At 44.8% G+C, this 22,565-nt stretch overlaps 1 protein-coding gene and 1 long non-coding RNA gene across 3 annotated transcripts in view; both read right to left on the bottom strand.

Moving 5' to 3' along the window:
* Positions 1 to 11,731, bottom strand: part of LOC148388256 (uncharacterized) — a 42,793-nt gene extending 31,062 nt beyond the window's left edge. For both annotated transcript variants that reach the window (XR_015861964.1, XR_015861965.1), the window contains exons 1-3: positions 10,765 to 11,731; positions 10,581 to 10,688; positions 10,054 to 10,155 (exon numbers count right to left, since the gene is read on the bottom strand). This is a non-coding gene — a long non-coding RNA (uncharacterized LOC148388256). The remainder of the gene's footprint in view (positions 1 to 10,053; positions 10,156 to 10,580; positions 10,689 to 10,764) is intronic.
* A 2,016-nt stretch (positions 11,732 to 13,747) lies between these two features.
* On the bottom strand, positions 13,748 to 22,083 carry lmo4b (LIM domain only 4b). The gene is made up of 5 exons (XM_088394753.1): positions 21,715 to 22,083; positions 20,043 to 20,298; positions 15,808 to 15,904; positions 15,306 to 15,461; positions 13,748 to 14,319 (listed from the first exon to the last, which is right to left on the bottom strand). Exons 2-5 carry the CDS (start codon positions 20,291 to 20,293, stop codon positions 14,311 to 14,313), a joined length of 513 nt encoding a protein of 170 aa, XP_088250879.1. The 5' UTR covers positions 20,294 to 20,298; positions 21,715 to 22,083; the 3' UTR covers positions 13,748 to 14,310.
* Positions 22,084 to 22,565: the final 482 nt, after the last annotated feature.

Genomic DNA, 22,565 nt, shown 5'->3' with positions numbered 1-22,565 from the left:
ATTGCAATAGTTACGACGCGTATCGGCAGGATCCTGATTGAACCTTTCACGATAAAACGTCAGCCATCACGTCGTTGCACATTATGAGTTTTTAAATTACGTGGACGTGGGCGGCTGCCATTATGGCGATGATGACGATGAGGGATGATGATGAGTGTTGGTCTCAAAAAGTTGAAGAAAAAAGTAGATCTGATGTGACTCTCCGAGCTCGTGATTTATTTTTGCGGCAAGACTTTGTCAAGTTGGAGTCATCATTAAAAGTCCTAATCACACATTCCTGTTTGCTCAGCACTATGCTCACATGATAAAAAATGGCATCAGGTTATTTAGACTTTGGCAGGTAAGCCAACAGAAAGACAGACACAAGCATTTCAAAACAACACCGTTTTCAAGCTAGCTTGCTCAAGACTTTTTCATTTTTTGGAATCACAACGATTGAGTTAGCTAGTTCGTTAGCTACTTACTTGTTCCTTTGATGTATTTTTAGTTTTCTGAAAATTAAATGGTGTCCCGATATGGCCAACGGGCCTTAGTTTTCCTGAAAATTTTTTGATTTATTACGGGGCTCGCAGTACCCGGAGGCAAGACAGAACTTCCGATGCTCCAGTGCCAAAGCAAACATGTTTTCAACTTTTTAATCAAACATGACGACTTTCCCTCTTTGTCAGGACACGTCGGCTTGTGTAGCATTTGCGGGCGTGTTTTTCAGGGGGCTACTACTGTAGCTCATGCACCAGCAAGTCTGAGTGTCTTCAGCAAGAATGCACAGCTGCACACTCGAACCTTCATCCGTTCAAAGTGCATCGCAGCTGACGCTTGTGTAACACGTTTGCTTCTGATGTGACTGACTAACCCGAACACCCTACAAGAGGCACATTATGATATACGATAATGCAGTACAAATTTATGTACATTTCACAACAGCTGCAGTTGTAACAAAGCATTGTACATACCTCATAAAATAATACAACTACAAAGACAATAAAAATACTATATAAAAAGCTAAATTAATGACACTAAGACTTACAATAGATATCAAGAAGCAATAGAAGGAAGCATTCTCCCTGAACCGGGAAGTGGCTGGCTAGCTAACAAACAAAGAGGAGGGTGAGTATTAACAGCTCTTACGCAGGCACTGATTATTCTTTTCCTCATTTGTCAGTTTGTTAATTAAAAATGAGACTAGGACATAATTTTTCATCAACTAGAAAGTAGGGTCTCGCTAGCAAACAAACTAAAATGATGATGAACGCTAAAACTAGCTGTTAGCTTACTTTTATGTATCTGAGTGATTTAAGAATGAATTCTAATTATTAATATTTTTGTGTCCGAGAAAACCCTAGTCATGTGGGTCAAACATGGCTGAGCCAACTTTACCACAGCGGCGGCTAATTAATAACATGACGGTTGTGTAAAATATGCAGAAAATGTATTTGGGTTGACTGTCCAGATATTAATAATGATTGTGTGGGGATAAACCGTGGCCTACTTTGGGAATCTGCATATGTAAATATTCCCAATAGGCTGCCTCCCTCCCATATTGATTGATTAGTTTAGCGCATAAAGGTCAGAGTCATAAAACACATACCTGTAATTAACAGCACCGCATTTCGAACCGCGACTTGGTCGGAGTTCTTATTGCGACGCTAGCAACAAAAATACAATACTTGCACTCATGCTGGTTCGAACTAGTATCAAGTACCAGGAGAATATTATGTACTGTATAATCCAAGACAGGAAGTAGTAGATGGTTGAAGGAGGTAAGTCTGAGTTAGTAGACGGAAGTCGTACCGTTCTCCTACCCTGATGTGGTCTGTCAGGGAGGGATGGGGGGGGGTCTCGTTGCAGCTCCCCAAGGGGTGAGTTGGATGCAGCCTGACATCCCTGACATGGGGCAGCAGGACGCTGGCACCAGTGCCGCGGGGGGCTGGCAGGGGGGCCTGACTGTGAAGACCACCTCTCCTCATAAGGACCTTTTACCGCACCGGCCGTGTGACACTGCTGGAACTCATCGTCCCGAGACTGGACATTGGAGAAATACTTTTCCTCAGTTTTCCAGACTCCGGAACGTTTGACAGTAATGAAAGGAAAAAAATAACCTCAACCTTTTAGGGTACAGTCTATCTGGCGGCGCAATTTTGTCATATTTCGGTTAAGGTCAGCGGTAGCCAGTAAATATTCTGCCACCCAGAAGTACAAAAAATTTGAAATGTTTTATATGGTCTACTATAGGAGATGGGAGGAGGAAGTGCTTTCTCATACACTCTGATAGTCTTTCTACTCTTTTCTTTGAGCAACACCTGAGCGGGACAAGACAGCTAATATAAAAAGGACCCCGTTATTAGGCACATACCCCCCAGTCACATGACATCAGTCACATGACATGAGTCAGGCTGCTCTTCGAATTTCCATTCGCCGCCATCGCCTACAGCCCCCCCAGCACTCATTAACGCCGCCTTGGATTTATTAAAATAGATTATGGAAATGTTAATGAAGTCATTAATAACATTAGTTAAGCAGCATTGACGTGATAGTGCTGCATGTGTGTACGTGCGTGTGTGCGTGCGCGCGATTGGTGACAGGGACACCGCGGTGGGCGATGGCGTCCGACCGCCAGCGCTGATGTGATCCAATGTGGCCGCCGCTGTCCTCGCACCTCACGTTGCTGTCGACAGCACTTTGCACGGATGCCCCGGGACGAGCGACGGCCTTTTTCTCGGGAAGAGAGCATACTGGAAATTGACCCAAAATGGACGCTTCAAAGCGAAAAGGATTACTCCCTCGTCATGTTGTCTGTCCGCAACAGTTGGTGTGATATGCTGCAAAACCACCCGAAAGAGGTGAAGATTGCCAAGATTCAATCTTTCCGATCACGATAAACATTTAAATGTTAACTTATTAAAACACCATTTTGTAACACATTCCTTAGCGCCTATTTGAACTCTTTCGTGGTCAAGAAATGAGACATCACTTGCGTAATTCATAACAACAACAACAACAATAGTAATATCAATGCATCCGACTTAAAAAAGATAGCCCTTTTCTAGAAACACTCTTCAATAGACATGTGCTTGCTTCAAGCTGTTGATCTGTACCCGGAGGTAGGAGAAAGTAGCAGAAAGACCGAGAGACCCGAGAGGTCATTTCAACACGCTCATGCCAGTTAGCAGATGTTAGCATTTCCATAATAGCATGCAGATGCTATTCCGCGCCATGCTAATGCGCTACCAAGTTTGCGATAGCTAATCGCTAATCTACGTTTATGATTGAGGGTGCCGTCATAAAAATATCAAGAACAATCGCGCCGGGCTCTGCGGCGGGAGATAGCGTAGCCGCCGCGTACATCACACCAGACAGGCCCGTTGAGGCAGCGGTCTGGGGTGGCAAAGTGGTAGTGCGGGGGGAATAACTGAGCAGCTGCCGGGACAAGGTGACACTCCCTTATGGGTTCATTGAAGACTCTGAGTTGTCCTTTGGTGCTAATGTAAGCGTATTAGTTGTAATGGGGATAGGCCATATGGATAAGGATTTAAATTAAGACAACCTGAAAACTTTGAGCCAACCTTAAAACATTAGATTAGATGAAGTAAAAAAAAATTCCAGAGTGCATATAGTTTTCTTGAAAACGCAAAAAAAATAAAAATAAAATAAAATGTAGATTTTTTAAAATAGAAAATCATTGAATTATCCTCCAATTCTGAAATGACATAGATAGCCGTCGTGGTAGCATTTTGCGCTACCAGCAACAAACTGTGATCTAGAGCGTCTGCTAACATTTTTGCACCGTGAATTTTAGCCTCAAGGCGTTGGGGGGCATCGCTTGGCAAAACTTGCTGAAAATGTCACAAGCGCGTCGTCCTGCTTTTGTTAGCCCTGCGGCTCATTTCCTGCGGGAGGGCACGCTAACAAAGCCGCTAATTCTCCCGTTAATTAAAAGGAATCACAAGTCAGCCAGCCCTTCAAATGAATCTACAAGAGTGTGTGTGTATGCGTGTGTGTAAGATGCCGCCAGCTGAGCATGACGCCGCTGTCTAAAAGCGACAGCGAACAAGTCTGTATATTTGGGTTAGCAGTGAGCTAGTAACAAAATTCTCCTGGAGACATATGCTTGCCATTACTTGGTTTTAATGAACCAAGTGTCCAATAACCAAACATGCAAACATTCTTTTTGTCTTAATGAACCATGTACCTGGAAGCAGTTATCAAAACACCAAACAATCATATAAAGAGAATTTTCGATCTTCTTAGTTTTTTTGATACGCCAACTACTTTGAATAATGAACAGCCTGTACATACATATTTGATTTGAGCATGTTGGTCTTTTCAGTCATGCAACATTGACCAATCACATGGAGGTCTGCTTCTTAAAGGGACAGTTGACTCATTAGCTCCAAGATGACGAGAGGTGTAACAAAAAGAACCACTTCAAGTGTCGAGGGTTACAAAAATTAAGAGTAACACTTACATGACATGACACACGCGCTGCAACGTTTTGCTCACAAATGTTGTCAGGGCAACGATGCGGCTAATTAGCTCCGGCAAAATGTCGTCGCTGGCCGTTGGCCACGCGGATCCCGTTTGTTGCGGGAGACGAGTTATAAATACTCCTCGGCGCAGAGAGTGATAAGGCGCTAATTAGCAACTGTTAGCAGCACACAGAAAAACACAAAATAATGTTATCCCTCCCTTGATTGCTGTTAGTACGTGTAGCTTACACGGGATTGCGAGCCAGCTTCAAAGAATTTGTATACCAGGCGCTATATGCTACATCGTACAGTGTAGTAGGTTACACGCTACAACATATACGACGTGGCGAGCTTCACTTGTTCACACTCCAGCCTGACAAATGAAAGCCGGCCCGGTCGTTAGATGAAGATAAGAACGTTATCTTCTTGACTTTTATCAGCGTCGTTTCTCTTCCCTTGGGCAGGTTGTTAGCGTAATTGCAACGTTACGCCGTGCGGAGAGGGGGAGGCTACTTTTTAACCCCTGTCAGGCGCATTGGCCTCGAAATAAAATCTTGATATGTTTTTGCTCATTTCTTTGGGTGGCCAACATGACCTCTGTCTTGTTCTCTCAATTAAGCAAGACGAGCACTTTTGCTTAAAAGAGATTCAAGAAGGTCTGAAGCCGTTGTTCAGTCACTCTCCTGAAACACCGGTAGGCCAATCAGAGTGAAGCACACAATCATTTTGACATTTGTTAGTTATTTTATGTTAATGAACTTTAATGAACCAAGTGTCCAAAATCCTAAACATGATGTCTGCTACAGGCTATAAGCTACATGCTAGAAATAATGCGTACTCGGGTGCATTTCATTACACAGGCAACATGTTACATTGTGTTCTACCAGCTACATTGTATGCTACAGGCTACACACTACACATTATCACGTTTGTGCCTCCCCTGTGAACACGGCGTCACGCCCCAGAGCCGCCGAGCCATGGGGTGTGTGTGTGGGGGGGGGGTCTTCACTAATAGGCTAACATGAAGGCCCTCGCCGGCTGTGGAGCAGGTCCTGACATGGCCTTGTGGCAGGGCACCCAACCCCACCATACTCACATCACTTTCTCCCTCTCCTGGTGTACAAACCAGGGGCATCAATATATCAGAATCCCAGTGAATGACATAAAAAGTCTACACACCCCTGTACAAATGCCAGATTTGATGTGAAAGATATTAGACCAAGATAAATTATTTCATGGATAAAAGAAGTTTAGTTCAAGTCATTCAACGGGCAGCAGCACATACTACCTTGAAGAGGGGTGTGCAGACTTTTTATACCCAATGTTCATTGCATACTTTGTATTCTAGAGGCTACATGCTAAATTATATGCTACAGGTTACAAGCTATGTGCGACTATTGAATGCTACAGGCTAAATTCTTTTTTGGTAGGGGGCAGGGGGAGGGGGACTGCTGTACAAGCATTCTGATTGGCTGAGAGAGCCACATCTTGATTGCAATTGCAAATGCACCGCCCGAGGCTGACGGACGAGTCTCCGTCCGTCCCTCCGTCCAGCGTAGCTAATTAATTTCATTAGAAAGTTAAGTCATCTTCATATTTGGAGCGTTGTGGCGTTGCGGCGTTGCTAATTTATTTCCAGATTTAATTAGCTCACAAGTACGACGACGAGAAAGAGAAGGAGGAAAAAAAAACAGCTCGGGCAGGAGGACTTTTTAATTATCAGCTGGGATACATGTGAAAATGTTGACGCCTCGGGGTTGAGTTAATTAAAACCTGCATTATTTTAACATTAATTAGCTGCCGTCTTTGTTTTCCACCGCCATATGGCTGTGTCCCGTAGTCAAATGTAGTTAATTAAGCTCATTAAGATAATCATTTTAATTACTCCAGACAAAGTGATTGGATTGAGAATGACGAGTTTTAAGGGCGAGCGCTTGTTGTTTTTGTGCATGATCGGCGATAGTTGGCCAGCTGGTCTGCGCCGTTGCGACGCATAAGCCCATCATACTTTTTGGGGGACAGCTCCCATCACCACTTGGTGGCACACTAACAAACTATGGGAGTGAAGATCCTTTTTTCATTCATAACACTCTCGGTCCAGATTGGAACTTGTGGGTCCGAGTCCAATAACGGAGGGATGTCATGTTCGTTGCTCAGAGAGCGGCCGGCCCACTTAGGTAATTTGCTTGTCTTTAATCCTATTTCCTGCCATCACAGTTAAACAACCAAAAGCTATTTGTGTGTGTGTGTGTGTGTGTGTGTGGGGGGGGGGGGGGGGGGGGTCTATAAATAAACGGGTTGCCGTGCGAGATTTGATTAGAGGGCGGGCATTTAATGAAGGTGACCTTGAGCGTCAGGTGACCGGGCGCACATACGGAGCGCTAATATTGCTAATGTCCGGCCCTGATGCACTGCTGCTGATCCGCAGCACTCGGCAAATTGCTTGGGACAAATGTTGATGCTCGTGTGCGTGTGTGTGTGTGTGTACGTGTGTGTGTGTGTGGGGTGTAACTTAGAGCGCAACATGAGACCCACTTTGCCGCCGTTTCCTGTCAGGACGCAACACACCAGAATGAGCATCAAACTCACAAAATGTCCCTTGTCAACTTCCTACTAACCCCCTCTCAGGTCAGGTTTTTTTTTGGCCGATGGATTTTTAACGATAATCGAGTAAAGTGTCAATGACGTGCTCGATGAGGTCCTTTTTGTAAAGGCACAACTCCTCCAATGATGACATTTGAGTCACGTAGCCTGTTGATGTTTAATGATAACCAGGTAAAAATGTCAAATTGGTACTCAATTCTTGTCACTTTTCTCATTTTAATTTTCCAGATTTTCTTCAGATACCATTTGAAGCTAAGAGCTTGATGGATTTTTAATGAGAAGCGGGTAAAGTGTCGGTAGAAGCAGAAATTAGTCCATGATTCTTTTCAACCAGTTTCAATTATCCTTTGACTTTCGTGAGACATTTTAGGCCAAAAGACGAATTGATTTTTAATGAGAAACGGCTAAAGCGTCAATGGTAGCTGAGGTCAAAAGAGACTGCGTTCCTTGCCGGTGTTCCACCACTTTCGATTTTTTTATGATCTTTATCATTTCAGGCCAAGTACCTCATTTATTTTGAATGATAACCGGCTAAAGTTGTCACTGAAAATGTCTTATTAGTCTTCGTCCTCTTTTTTTTTTTTTTTTTTTTTAACTCTGGACTTTAATTCAATTTAATAACAATCAGGTCAAGTATCCAAGCTTGCTGAACAATTTTTATCCACACTCCCTTTTTTCCTTGGATGGTCTTTTTTTTTTTTTTTTGCCTTTTCCTTTTCATTCACACTCCGTGTCTCAGTGCTTTGACGGTACGCAGTCTCGAGATTATCGCCATTGCCGGAGTCCAGCTGGCGGGCCGAGAAGCAAAAGGATCAGCGCCCAGTGAGGAGCAGCTTAATAGATTTACATGAAAGGAGCTGCTGGAGGTTAGCATCTGCTCCAAAAGGATGCCTCCCCATGCCCTCATCATCATCATCATGATCTTCATCTTGTACGTCTCCGAAGTCGCCACCGTGCCGGCTAATTAGGGCCATGCATTTATTTATGAGGCGGCTCGTTATGCCGAGAAACAAGACGGAGAGGACACGCAGCTTCTCTCCACTCACCAGTTATTCATGATAACCGCCGCCGCCGCCACATTAGACGTTAACACAAGCACAAGGTACCGGAGACACAAACACACAAAACAAAGCCAAAGACTCCAAACAAGTCAAACAAATCATGTACGAGGTATCAATTAATCAGACGCCACATTGCAAACCTATCCATCAAATACAGAAACATGTAAATACAGGTATGAACACATGCTCATCCAAACACGTATTTGAATGACACCAACACATAAATCAGTGACGCAAAGAAAGTAAATCCAAAGCTATACATCCACTGCGCAAATACGCACGTAATCACAAACCTGCAAATCGGTTCTGCATTCACATTAGCAGTGTACCCCAAAATCGTTTTGAATCGGAAAGTTGATTTTGATTTGAAAGGTGCAAATCAAATCGTTCCACTTGCAAAGATCTCAAGATCGGATATCGAATCCTCTTTTTTCACGCCTCAACGCTACTCAACTAGTGACCTTCTTTAACACGTCAGATAGTAAATGTATCCGAGCAGCTGGGGTTTTTTTTTCCGTGCACGTACGGTTCCACCTTCAAGCATGTAAGAGGAGCTTTTATTTTTTTGTCAGCAGACTTTTTAGTAAAAAGCAGACATAATGGACAGGATCCAGTTTCCGTGTCTTCCTCGAGGCCAAACTCACGATACCCATTTTTATTTTTTTTTAACGGCACCTCCTCCACTGCCAGACAATCATCAAGCGCATTAAGGCGGCCATTAAGGGCGTCTTTGCGGGTGTCGGCTTACGCCGCCAGCCGGCTTCAAAGCCGACGACCTGACGGATCGCCTGTGGGAAGACGACACTCGCTAGCTGACTCTCCTTACATACCTGAATCGTTACGTGGTTTTTTTTGTACTCACCTGATTTAGCCTTTTTCCAAGTAAGTGTGCGCCTCAGGGCTCACAGCTAACACTACTTTTATTCTTCAAATTCCACAAGTAAGTAAATCCTAATGGTAATGTACTCATGACATTATTAAATTTCAACACAAAAACACTTGTGAGACGATCATTCACAAAGTTACCTTTGAGAATAAGTAGTGTGAAAACGTGTGTCGATGTGTGCACGTCGGCGCAAACAGCTTAATGGACGCAAGCAGATCTCTTAATGGAAAAATCCAGCTTGCTGCGGCACGACATAATGCTGTTAGGATGTGGATTACAAGCTAAAGCCAAAAATCAGACCCAAAATAAACATGAAAGATTATTGTCAGCATTACTTTTTCCTGACCTCACGCTGCCGCAGCCCGTCTAGTCGGCACCTGAGTGTGTGAGCGCTTGGTGAGCTTTTTTTTTTTTTTTGTTGAGTGGTCGAAATCACCTTAAATCACCTTAAATGTAAAAGCAGGGGCTCAGCTAAATGAGGATGATGCTTCTCCGAAGTCATTAATGTGGAATGATGAATAAATAAATATATAAAATAGATAAAAGGGCAGTTTTGGCGTTAAGTGGTCGCTGGACGCTGCTGCCAGAGCGCCATCTCAACGCGGAATTATCCCTTTAGATTGTTTGATTTGGGATCAAGTCGACCTAAATGCATTTGTGACTTGGCTTTTTGCTCCATCGGCTTGTTTTTGTGTGCCTTTTATTTGTGTTTCTGTATCAGGTCCATTTGGACTGCTTTGCCTCTTCTGAGAATCACAATGCCAATAAACCGCTCAGTTAACAACACTTCTTTAGACAACATTGCAAACACTTTAACGTTCCTGTCTGGGTGGCAAGACTGTTTTTAAATAAAGTTTTACTACCGCTTTTATATTTAAATTAAATAATGTTCCATTATTATGGTTTCCAAGAGTTTATATTTGGTGTAACTGTATTTAGTTGTATTTAGTGCAACTGTTTAAGGTTTTTTTTAGAGGCACAGTAGAAAATCATCTGGTAAAAACAACCAGGTTTGAGTTTAAACAAGATGACTTACCCAACACTTCACAGGATTAGCATCTATTAGTGCAGGGGTGTCAAACTCATTTTTTTCGCGGGCCGCATTGTAGTCATAGCTTCTTTCGGAGGGCCATTATGACTGTCAACACAAATAAATGTATGAGCACCTCACATTATATACAGTAAAAGCTACAAAACAAACTGGCAAATAACTCGTTTTCAAATCAGACAAGTAAAAACTCGTCAAATATTTTTAAAATATATATTAAAAGTGAAGACAATTTGCAATTGTAGTAATGACACGAATTTGATGCACAATTTGTCTTCGCAGGCCACATAAAATGATGTGGCGGGACGTATCTGGCCCCCGGGCCTTAAGTTTAACACCTGTGTATTAATGGATGGGATATTTGTCCAAAACTTGTACGAGTTACAGTCCTAACGCCGAATTTCCTTCCTGTTTGAACAATTGTGTCTTATAAAAGAAGAACTTGATTTGGTTTGTCGTGAAGCATTTGGGCTACACAAAAACCAAGGCATCGATTGTGTCGAAAGTGCTCTTACCACGTTTCGCTGGGTGAAGAAGTTGTATTGTCACTCTTGACCTACATGGGCCATTTTAACCAAAGCGCGTCACACTTTTTTTTTTTTTCTGAACACATCTCGGAACTGCTTTAATTGTAGGAAAAAACATTGAGTTGCTTAATGGTTTGTAAACAAAGTAACCCATCGATAAATGAGCTCTTACCACATATCAAGCGGCGAACGCCTCGGCTGAAAGCAGACTGCTCTGAGCAGGTGCAGTAATTAGTAAACCATGTGCAAAAAAAAAGCTGATTTTGTGGAAAAATATGTACTTTGGGCTGTTTTAAGGTCTTTTTTTATGTACTTGTTTACATGACAAAAACAAATGCGACGTGTAAAATCAACGGAACATGTCCGAGATGTGACCTAGTGTTGGCTCGTGAGTGAACGATGGGTTCAAAAGAACAAATCTTTTTAGTGAACGAATCACTTCCTAAAGTGAATTGCATTTCCCGTTCACCAACGAACGAATCTGTGAGTGAACGAATCAGTGAGTGAGTGATTGGCATTTCCAGTTCATCGCGAGAACGGATCAGTGAGGGAACGAATCCTGACTTTCCCGTTCGCGAACGAGTCAATGGCTCAGGTGCCTTCCTTCCCGTATATCAACGGATCAGTCAGTGAACCTGTTGCGTCTCCCTCCTGGCGTGAACTATGTAAACCAGAATGTAGATTTACGATTTGCCAAGGAAAGAAAGAGACACTCACTGAAACACCACTTCTTTTATGCGCATTTTCTCCAATCTAACGGCTAACTTTATTGCATGAAGGGATGCGCCGTTATGCAACAACGGGGAGATTATGCTTCTCTTTGGGTAATCTTGATTTTATAACACTTATAGTAGTTTTTAAATAACGTGTTTTTAAATATACGCCTAAATATTGTTATCCAATATATCTACTGCAATTTCACATTGGATTGCTGCTTTGAAATTTACTTTTAATATTATTATTATTATTTTTAATAAACATTTATGTTAAAACTTGTCTGGTGTTTTATTCCTTGCTTTTATATTCGCCAATTAAAACATAAAAATTAGACATTTGGTTAACTGCTTTACATGACAATATGTGTAGGTACACCTCATGGACACTTCAATAGGTACACTACACGAGGTAAAAATAAATAAATAAATAAAGGGCTCACCGATTAAAGTAAAGCGAGGTATATTCTCACACCTATGATTGAACCAAGTTCTGAGCGAGCCAGAGCCCGTTTCACTAACCAGTCAGCTATTTCGACCGGGAAGCACTCACCGGAATCACTCACTGATTCGTTCGTTGGTGAACGGGAAATGCATTTCACGACTCGTTCGTGAACGGGATGTTACCTCATTTTCTTCTTTGCTTTGTTTTATGGCGAGGTGGCATCAGCTTCAATGGGCATTACTGACACCTACTGGTTAAAGTCATATGAACTGAAAAAAAGAACGAATCACTTTAGGAAGTGATTCGGTCACTCTCGTTCACTGAAAAGATCCGTTCTTTAGAACGAACTGTTCACTAATGAGCCAACACTAGTATAAGTGTTGTGTTATATATATAGAAAGAAAGTTGAACAATTCGTTTGAACGAATCTTTTAAGTGAACTGGTTCTAAAGATTCAGTTTACTTAAAGAGCTGAAATGCACATCACTAATGTGACGTGCATGCTTTCAAAGCACGTTGAGCGACGAGAAACGCCCCCCCAACTCCAAAATAAAATACTGTATTCCCTCGCTACTTCGCGTTTCGTTTATCGGGGCTTCACTATATCGCGGATTTTTTTTGCAAATTAAAAAAAAAACTTTTAAAAGTCAAAATAAAACTTCTAAATTGAGGAAACATGTATCTAAACTTTAGGACAATGTAGTATTGCTCCAAATGTTCGTTTACATTCCTTTTGAAGTCCGTTTTCGCGTGTTAGCACGATCGCGAATTAGCATCTTTCCGCTAACTCGTTAGCCTGCCCAGTACTTCTTGTTGGTGACCGTACATCGCGGATTTCACTTATCGTGGGTGGTTTTTGGAACCAATTATCCGCGATACACGAGGGATTACTGTATATGCTTCATTTTTCACGTGGGATTCAGGTAAAATCAAATGTTAAGAAAATGCCAATGTGCGACATCTGATTTTTTTTTCATGCATCGTGAACAGGACGTTTTTGATTGGTACACTTACCAAGTACTCTTACAGTCAGTGAAGGAGTTTCATTCAAAATCTAGCTGCTCTGAACAGGAGCTGTAGGTCTCTATCCAGGGGCCATTTTAAATAAAGCATGCCACACACCTACACACATCATTTCACAGGTATATGTTGAAATAAGTCCCCTTGAACTGAGTCCAAAGAAACGTATGTAAGTTTGAAGTTCTATTCACAGGAATTCCCATCAAAAACCAGCTACTCTGAACAGGGCTGTTTAAAAAGGGTGCTCTAATTTGACCCCCGAGCCATTTTGATCAGGCATTTCACAAAACACTTAGGAACAGTGTCGATCTTTGGTAAAATTCTAACATAAGCATCCACTAACCGAGCGCAAAGAAAGCAAGCCATCGTTTGGCGTGCCGAAGGTGCTCTTAGCACGTGTCAAGCGGCAGCACACTTCACATGGAGGTCTCGTCCTGCGCGAGCGGCAGATAAGCGTCTGGCCCATTAGCGGGGGTGCTCCCCCTTCAGACCCATTAGGTCCTGCGAGGACTTCAAACAGCAATTTGTTGTGCAAATAGGACGTTCAATTTGCGGCTGCCAAGCGAGAGTGCTAAAGAAAGGGAGCACGAGAGAGCGGGAGAAAGACACGTCCCTCTCGCTCTAATTGAATTTTCAAAGGGACATTTTCCTCCATTTGTGTCGGCCAGGTCGTGTGATGAATGGCCGAGAGCACAAAGAGGCCATGCGCGTTTATCCGTCTTCACCGCCATTGCTAAGATGGAGCCGGAAAAATGGCCGCCGTGCATGGACCATCTCTACATATCGAATTGTAGAAAACACACTTTAACGTTGGCTACCTGGTTCCGCTCATGGCCCGAGTCAACACGTGAGCGCTGGAATTTTGGTCCGAGCAAATTGGACGGATAACAATTTTGGGCTGGGTTTGGTCAAACTTGGACCAAGAAGTTTGGCTGCAGGTTTGTGTTGGTGAACATAGTCATCTCAAAATACAATGAAACGGTCCATATTTTTTATTAATTAAATACACCATAGTGGAGCAAATGTCTCAGAAAATATCACAAATAAATTCATCTCTTGTCGGGCATTTAAATGTTGGGAGAATCTACACCACTGAATGACTGACAGGGAGCATAAAGTTCTTGTTTTTTTAGGTGCGAGAGGGAAGAGAGTGGTGGGACAACAACATTAACATGCATGCTGTACATACAAATACACCAAGTGTGTGTGTGGGTGTGTGTGTGTACGTGTGTGTGGCCATATTTTGACACACCAACTAAGTGGGTGAAAAAAAAATCACAATCCTGCAACAACATCAACATCAAAGTGATATCATGTTGCTTCAATAGAAAACAACGTCGTTGGAATTTAGGAAAAAAGTCCCACTCTCTTCCTGGAGAGTCTTTTTGTTTAGTTGTCCCGCCTCTTTAAGTGCAAGTATCCCGTCCAGGTTCGGTGAGAGTCCAGAAAACAGGTCCACAAAATGTCTGTGGGGAAAATGAGTGAGGGGGGGGGGGCTAAAATGAAGGCACACGTCCCTGCTTTCCCGCATGGCGTCCGTTTAACACACCTGAAGAAAGGAGGAGAGGTGTCAGTCAAATCTTTTTCCTTGATGATCATGCAGCAAGGCACATTCACTTTCAGTTTGTTAGTTACCACGATTCCACCAGCTGAATTTCTCCCTCCGACCAGTAGGGGAGGAGGAACATATGAGCGTGACAACGTGTGTGTTTATGTCATACTTGTATGTGATTCAAGCAGCGTGGCCAATCTGCAGCAGCACGCTTCACTTTGACATCAATAATGCAAGCACATTTCACTACAATGGATGCGGAGCGCATTAATAAGCAACGAGGCCCCGCTGTTTACCACGACTTAAACACACGTCCACAATTAAGCTCCGGAGCGCTTTCGATCCGCTGGCCCCTGAAAAGGCCGGCGCGTCGGCCAGGATTTAGAGGCGCGCAAGCGCAACCGCCGCCGCTCCAAAGCACTCAAGGTGAACCCGCAATGCAATTTCTCTTTCTGGCCGACGTGATTACATCTGCCGCGGGCGTAATGAGGAACCGGCGCGTCCTTCGCGTATGATTAGGCTTCTGTTTGGCTTTCAAACGGCAGAGTACAGATCACGCCACGCCGCCCCCGGGCTATGGATCTTAGCCTAGGTGAGTAGAGGGGGAAATCAAATAAATAATAACGGTAAAAGTCGCTCATTAACGAGTCATTCAGCCGCCACGGTACAGAAATTCGAGATATGACCTTGTGAGGGTTGAGTTATTAAGAGTTTCATGCTTTATAGCGAATCCTCAACATTTTAATCAAACGTTGTGCTGCTGTTCAGTTTTGGGCATGGGTCCTTCACTCTTTTTGGTGTGTCCTCTTACGATAAACATGTCCACCAAGTTTGCTGTTGATTGAAGAAATGGTGTATCCCCGCCCCCCCCCTCACCCATGTTCATGCAAAATGGTGGCTTTAACTTGACAGCCTTCGGCCATCGTTGATTCGCAAGGTTACTTGGAAGTGAAAAAGCTGACGAGCGGGTGCGAGGGTCTGACCTTCTGGTCCGGCAGTAGCGGGTTGGTCTGCAGCGAGCTCAAATGGCCGTTGATGAGCGCCGTGGGTCGGTCGTGCTCGCAGAACAGGCTGCCGTTGACGTAGTGGAAGCGGTCGCCCGGGACCAACCGGTTCCGGCAGGTGGAGCATGTGAAACACTGGCGAGACCAAATTGAAAAAATATATCAAATTAAAACGGGGGGCTCGATGCCTTGGAGCAATAACAAAAAAAAAAAAAAAAACAGGGCCACCTCTGACTAACGACCTTAAATTGGGGAACCGCTAATGAGGCTCATGAGGGGTTTGCAGCTAAACGGGTCACCTTCACGCACCAGTTTTGACTTCCACGGCCACACAAACTCTTTGGACTATTAATAGATGACATCATTGGCACAGAAATGTCCAAACCTTTTTGTTAATAGACCTGCTAAAGGGTCCAGCTGTCGAGAACTGAAAACAAGTGTTTGAGACGCTAAGCTAACTTTCTGTCGTTAGCATGCTAACCTTGAGATGGTAGACGTTGCCTTGTGCCCTCATGACCAGCTCGCTGGCGGGGATGGACTGACCGCACGCACTGCAAGCGCCGCTGTTACCAAACAATCTGAGGGGGGAAAAAAGAGCTGAGGTTAATCTTACTGGGAACTACTCGCAGGAGCGTCCGCAGCGACATATCAGGACTGCCAAATGTGTTCTAAATACAAATAATACATCCAATAAATACAAACTGCCCGTCCGAAAGCTGCCATTTCTCATCAACGTGACGCTGTACCACAAAAATGTGTTGTTCCTCCGTCCAGGCAGCCATTAGGAGCGTCTCGAGCGCTCCATCACTGCTGCGTTTCCATTAGCAAGCTGTAGCTAGTTGGCTTGATATATCATGTGCACGGGTTAACCTTTTCAATCACGGTGTCAACACTTTAGATTTGCTTCTACTCATCTCTTTCGACACCACCCCCCCTACCCCCCCCCCCTCCCGATAATGAAATGCTTGCTGCGGTTTCCTTTCTATCTTCCTTCTGAGTCCACAATTTAGATTACTTCATCTCAGCGAGCAGCAAACTGAATGAAATTTCGATTTGAGCAGAAAGTAATTTACTGGGATCTGGAGCCATTTGTCATCATATCTCAGCGGGTGTTTGCTCTATCACGCCACTTTTCCTAAGCAATCAAATGAGAGCGTGGCATCTGACATGCTTCGACGGGAAGGGCGGGAAAAAAGAAAAAGGGGCTGAGGTGGGAGAAATGGGGGACAGAGGCGATCAGATTAACTTGTTTGGCGTAAACACCACAGAAAAGAGCTTTTTCCCCAATACGGACCCATTGAAGGGCTTTTTACGTGAAAGTAATGAGCTAAATCGAGGTTCCGCAACCCGTCCAGACAGGAGGGAAGAAAGCGGGGTGGCTGCTTGGGGGGGAAGGGGGGTTGGTCTGCTTTCAATAAGACAGCAGCAAATTTAGTCTGGGAGTGATTTGGAAAGGCTCCATCAAAACTCAATTCCACAAACTAATTAACTGGAGGCTGATGGTGACAACGGTGCCAGCTCGGCGCTTTCACTGGGACAAACGTGACGCAAACGTAGCGGGCCCAACAGCCTCTCTGCCCTTACGCGATAAAAAACAAAACAAAAAAAACATGCTTCCTTTGAGTCACTCAGGTTCAAATTGAAAACAACAATACACTTTAAACAAGAAGATGGGGAATTAAGGTGGAAGATAAATTGGACATCAAAAGGCGTCTTGGCGGCCGCCGCTCGTCCAAACAGGACACTCTGATTGATATTTGCAGAATAGGAATGAAGCAGATAAAGCAAGGCATTCTATCCATCTCAATGTGCTACAGTTTTGCCTTGCTGACCGAAAATGACATCACAGTGCTCAGGTTTGCTCGTGTGAGGTTCACGAGCAGAGCCTTTCAATGAGCTACGATGGCATTTTCAGACATCATCGTGCTTGAAAGGACTTGGAATATGTTGTTGTTCTTCTCCACTGATAGCAGGCAGGACAAATCTCCATCTTGACACTGTTCTGATGAATCTTGAACCGGGCCCCAAAACTGTTGCACGTCGTGTATGTCGTGAGCGGGAAGCTGGCATTAGCATGTCTGGTGCCCAAGCATCTTGTGTGCACAATTAAGCGGTCATCCATATTTGAAGTCGGGCTCTAATGGCCTCGAGTGCCACTGAACTCCAGCTCCCGGGTGACGTGCCACCGCCGGGATGCCATAATTAACGTGGAGGGAGCCTTTAATTGCGGCGTGGCATCTGTTTGCCCCCCCCCCCCCCCCCTCGCCCCAGACCAGACCCCCCCCCCCCCCCCACACACACACTAAAACATGATCTTGACTGATGTGAGGATTAAATTAAAAGAAGGAAACACGGCGAGCAGTCTGTCAACAGAGTGGCTGTCAGGTGAATGCTGGGCTCATTCAGTGCTGCCTTTGAGTGGGGTAAAATTACACACTCGCTCACCCCCTCCCCTCACACGCAGTCCATTAAAAAGGCTTCTGTGCATCAGCGGCCAAAGCACCTTAAAAGCATGAGGCCATATTGAAACTGAAGCGCGGCTTTGCATAATGGCAGAAGGTGCATTAGAGTGTGTGTGTGTGTGTGTGTGGGGGGGGGGGGTATCTGTGTGTGCGAGGGGTGGGGGGGGTGCATGTTGCGCACGTGTTTCAGGAGGACGGGTGACGTCGGCGGCCAAATTACACGCGGTTAAATCCGAGTAACAGATCGGGCCCCCACCGAGCGAGTGCGAGGCCCTCGGAATTAATTCCGTTATGACAAATCAAGATAAACGCTCCCGCTAAATTGCACGGCCATTTAATTAATTCCCCGAGATCCCGCGCTCGCCCGGCTCTAATAGTTCACGTCGTGCCGCCGCTGTCATGGCGCTCGGGCAGGCTTCAGAGTGATATTAAATAACCAACTATTAGATTTACCTCGCACGTTCCATTGGAAAAGTGCCATTTAATTACCTCGGCTTATTCAATTAAGTGGTGAGAGAGGGGAGGGGCGGGTGGTGCTGGGAGGTTCTCTTCCGAATCCTGGAGCAAATTAATTCCCTCAGAGACAGACGACGTCACCATTCCCCAAAAATGTAATTGCGATGGCTGTTGATGGGCTTCAAGGCTCAACACACTTGATTGCAAAACATGTTGGAATGAGCACAGAGGCCGGCGAGCGCTAATGTTAGCGTCCAGCAAGGCTAGCTGGTCTCAGTAAGTGGCCGTGAGAGAAGAGCAATCATCCTCGCGAAAGGGAACTTTCATTCAGGTCCAATGTGGCCGCAGTTTGAAGTAGGGAAAACCCGTGCGTGCACCTGAAACTCAACATTACTGTCCCTTTAAAATGAGGGAGAGAGGAGCACCCAAAAAAAAAAATAAGCATCAAATGGCCTTGGCAATAATCCGTCCTCACTATCTGCCTTTCTCTGCTGCTCCCTCTCAAAAGCCAATTTGCTTAATTAAATGTTTTGTTTGCCCGCGCGCCTCTCATTCATTTCGGACACGTCAGCGCGCGAGCGGATACAAGCCAGGGAGCAGATCTCATTAGATAAAACCCATCAGGACTAAAAGGAAATGGGGGGGTGGGGGGAGTGGCGGCAGCTATAATTAAAGCATTTAATTGTGTAGACTCACTGTCAGATGCCGGCTTTATCTCCGCCGAGATCGCACGCTTCCATCACATGCATTTAGCTTTGTTTCGGCTCGGCTACAAGTGGGAAGGTGCGTGTGTGCGTGTGTGTGTGTGTGTGTGTGTGTGTGTGTGTGCGTGCATGGGGGAGCCACCTCCCGCTTGCCTTCGTGGCGTTAGCGTCCCATTAGCGATAGAGTGTCCCTCGACTCCCTCTTCATGCGATCAAGTTGGCTACAGGGCTTCGCTGCACCCCACGGATGTGAGCAAGCAGAAACAACATGGTGGAGCATCATTCATACAAGAGAGCTGGTGCTGCTGTTTTGAGCAACAACTGCACACACGTGTCAACACTTTCAATAAGTGGACAGAAATGCTAATTGTTATTAACCTGATGAAAGATTATCTTCATTAATGTGCTCTGACTCGCACCCGTTGTCTGAGAGACCGTTTCCTGTGCTGCTGTTTTGGTTAGCGACAGGCTCGGGGTGGCTTCAGCATTCAGCTCTTTGCCGTCCTTATCTATGCAGCCGAATTTAATGTTAAGGCTTACGTCCGTACGCGTTGCCCCTGAAGACAAATTTGGTGTGCTGCCGCAAGCCCAAAAGCATTCAAATGCAAGTGCAAACATTATCGCTTGTAATACGTCTTGTCTCCGTGGAAGCAGATGAGTATCAGGACAAAACACTTTGTTGTCTCCCCCACTTGCAAGAATCATATCACTGTGATTTATTTATTGACTCTTTTAGCTCGGAGGGAATAAAGTTAACTTTGGGGAGCTGGCTGCTCACGCCTCACCACAAAGACAACGCAATGTTTAAACAAATTGAAGACGATTTGTCTCAGTCGCGACAGACACTTTTTTGTCAGCCAATGAAAATGCTTGTTTAAAACAGGGCGCAACTTTTGCACAAGAGCGACTTTCGGGCAAATTCAAGGCAATGTGATGCAGCGGGTGCTGCTGTTTTGGTGAGCAATTGAACACAAGCACAGACACAACCGCACATCTGAGCCAAGTTCATCCGAGACACGTTTCGGCTCGCGACGGAACGCTACGTCGGATCTCTCGCTCAGCTTAATTTAGGTTTTTTTTGGTTTTTTTTATACCTGATGTAGTCGTTCCGGCAGAGGATCATGCCGCTCTTGGTGTAGCACGACGTGCCGATCTCGCCCAGCTGCGCCTGGCAGCATGAGCACTTGAGGCAGCGACTATGCCAGTAGCCGTCCATGGCGTACAGGAGGAAGCGGTCGGCGATTTTGCCGCCGCAACCGGCGCAGCGCTTCCACGGCAGAGAGCCGGCTGACATTGACGGAGGCGGTGGCTGCTGCTGCTGGACGTTTCCTCCGGGGTTCACCATTGTTCCTGCGAGGGAAAGAAAAACATTCAGCACTACTGGTTGACACTTGATTTGAGAAAATAAACATAGTGGCGTGATAAAATCACTGTCTAGTGGAACACTAAATGTCATCTATACTAACTGGAAACATCAACATAGATAACAATCTGGAACGACCCCATTTGAGTCCAAGAAGGACGATTTTGGAAAAGAAAAACAGAATGGCAAAAATGGTCGTGGATTGAGCAGAACACCAACGACTTAACTTCACAGATCTTAAACAGGCGCACACAACATTGTGGGGCAACCACATGTAAGAGTCAGTTGGCCAAATAAAGAAACTCTATTGGAAAAATGAAAAGAGATGTCAAGAAGCAAGACAGATTGAGGTGATGCACAACATAAGCGGAAGATCTCTCCAGAACATAAAAAAATCACAACATTGTGGAGCGACCATCAGAGTGTGGATAATCTCTAAAAATTGCATATCCACAAAAGAAGGATCATCTTCTCACAAGCAACACTTATTCATCAGGTGCTGCTGTTTCTGTTATCAACGGGGCACAAGGATGAACGTGCACAACATTGCAACGGGAACCCATTAAAAACATGCCAAAAGTCACTAGAAAGTCTAACATCTATCTACATTCTTTTTGTCATCATCTCGTCCATCACCAGGTTGTGGTGTGGGGATCCACTAGATCCAATGTCACTTTCAAGATGACACTTTTTGTGTTTGTTTGCTTCAAAGGGGGGCAAAAAACCCAAATACACTTTCCTAAAAAGCACGTGCCTTATTTTTGCAAGGGAGGTCTTTGTCATTTTTGACCTTCTTCGACTTGACATCACATTACTCTTCCAAATATGACGTTCCTGCCAAGCGTTCTCACGTCAAGCTGCCATTAAATGTCTTTTAAAAGTGTAAGCGACAAATATTTTGCTAAAGGGAGGTAGGCTAATTAAGGTGGAGGGTAGTCGTGTTGCGGTGGTGGTGGTGGTGGGGGTCCATTCACTAAGCCATTAGCGATGGCTTTTAGGGACAAAAGCAAGCAGACTACCTTTAGAGCTGATTGCATCTGAGGAAGAGGATGAGGGAGGCGACCTGAAAGTGACTCCCCGGGTAAACAACACGCAGCCATCGTCAAGTTTCACACAGCGAAGAAGAGAGGAGAAGAAGGGGGGTGCGGAGTGGAGCTTTTAACTTTACTCAGGTAATTAATTACACGGCCGGGCAATTCGAGATAAGATCGCTTCGGAGTCAAAGTCATCAGAAGAAGTGCGTCGTTATGTTCAGATTGAACGAAAAACATCATGCTAGCAAACATTAGCTAGCATACTTTCAAATACAAAACGTGAACTTCGCCCCCACCCCGATTTAAAAAAAAAGGCTGTCAAGCACGTTTTGACGTTTTCTAACGTAACAAAAACAAAAGAAAACTCACCTGGTTTAAAGTGTTGTGAAGTTAACGAACTGGAAAATGGTCCCAAACTGTGCACGTAGATTTATGTACACACGCAACAACAAAAAATATTTTTTTTAAAAAAGTTGAGTTTAAGTATTTCCTCCGTTTCACTGCCTCGGAGTTCGGTTGTGGAAGGAACACGCAGAGTCCATGGCGGAAGGAAGATCGGATCTCTGCCACATCGCCGTAAGGTCCTCACACCAAGTGGAGCGTGCCAGGTTGAGAAGCGCTGAGGATGTCGCTGCAGCGGCTGCTGCTGATGCTTCTCTCCAGTCCGAAGCTCCTGCGCCTCACGTTTTTCTGTCTCTGACAAGGAAACCAGCGCCTGTAGAAATGACCTCTGCCTGCGTGACGGAACAAGGCTTCACCCAATCGGGGCCAAGATAGTGGAAATGCAGGGTGGGGACTAGTGACAGTCAGCCAATCAGAGCGAGGGAGAGCGCCAACAGTGGGATGGATGGAGAGAGAGAGCGAGAGAGCTCCAAAACCTTGCAAATACTCAACTGCATCGGTTAATATTGACCATGCATGCTTGATTAATGTCCATATTAAATTCCCATTTATTATCTTCTGCCTGGGATTACATGGTCCTTCTAATGATTCTCAATGGAGACGTAAAGAATGCAGAGGTAACCTCGCGCCTGACTTTAATTACCTGACATTCCAGAAGGGTGTCGCGTACCAAGTCCTGGCACCCATCAACAAGTAGACTTATTATTTACGTGTAGTAGCGCCCTCGTCTGGCACAGAGTGTAATTGTAGCAAGGCGCTCGGCTGTCATTTGTGACCTCATTCAAGACCCCTGGGGAGTTGGGTTCAAGCTGGTTTAG

Source organism: Syngnathus floridae, chromosome 13, assembly GCF_059516105.1.
Source record: "Syngnathus floridae isolate MCC-2025c chromosome 13, RoL_Sflo_1.0, whole genome shotgun sequence".
NCBI lineage: Eukaryota > Metazoa > Chordata > Actinopteri > Syngnathiformes > Syngnathidae > Syngnathus > Syngnathus floridae.
This window is presented reverse-complemented; position numbering and strand designations above follow the sequence as displayed.

What these genes read in the sequence shown, in the direction of transcription:
- lmo4b (XM_088394753.1), bottom strand. Translation starts at nt 20,293, where the DNA reads ATGGTGAACCCCGGAGGAAACGTCCAGCAGCAGCAGCCACCGCCTCCG. An exon ending in TGCCGGAACGACTACATCAG is followed by an intron (nt 15,905 to 20,042) that starts GTATAAAAAAAA and finishes TTCCCCCCTCAG; the next exon opens with ATTGTTTGGTAACAGCGGCG. An exon ending in GCAACGTCTACCATCTCAAG is followed by an intron (nt 15,462 to 15,807) that starts GTTAGCATGCTA and finishes TGGTCTCGCCAG; the next exon opens with TGTTTCACATGCTCCACCTG.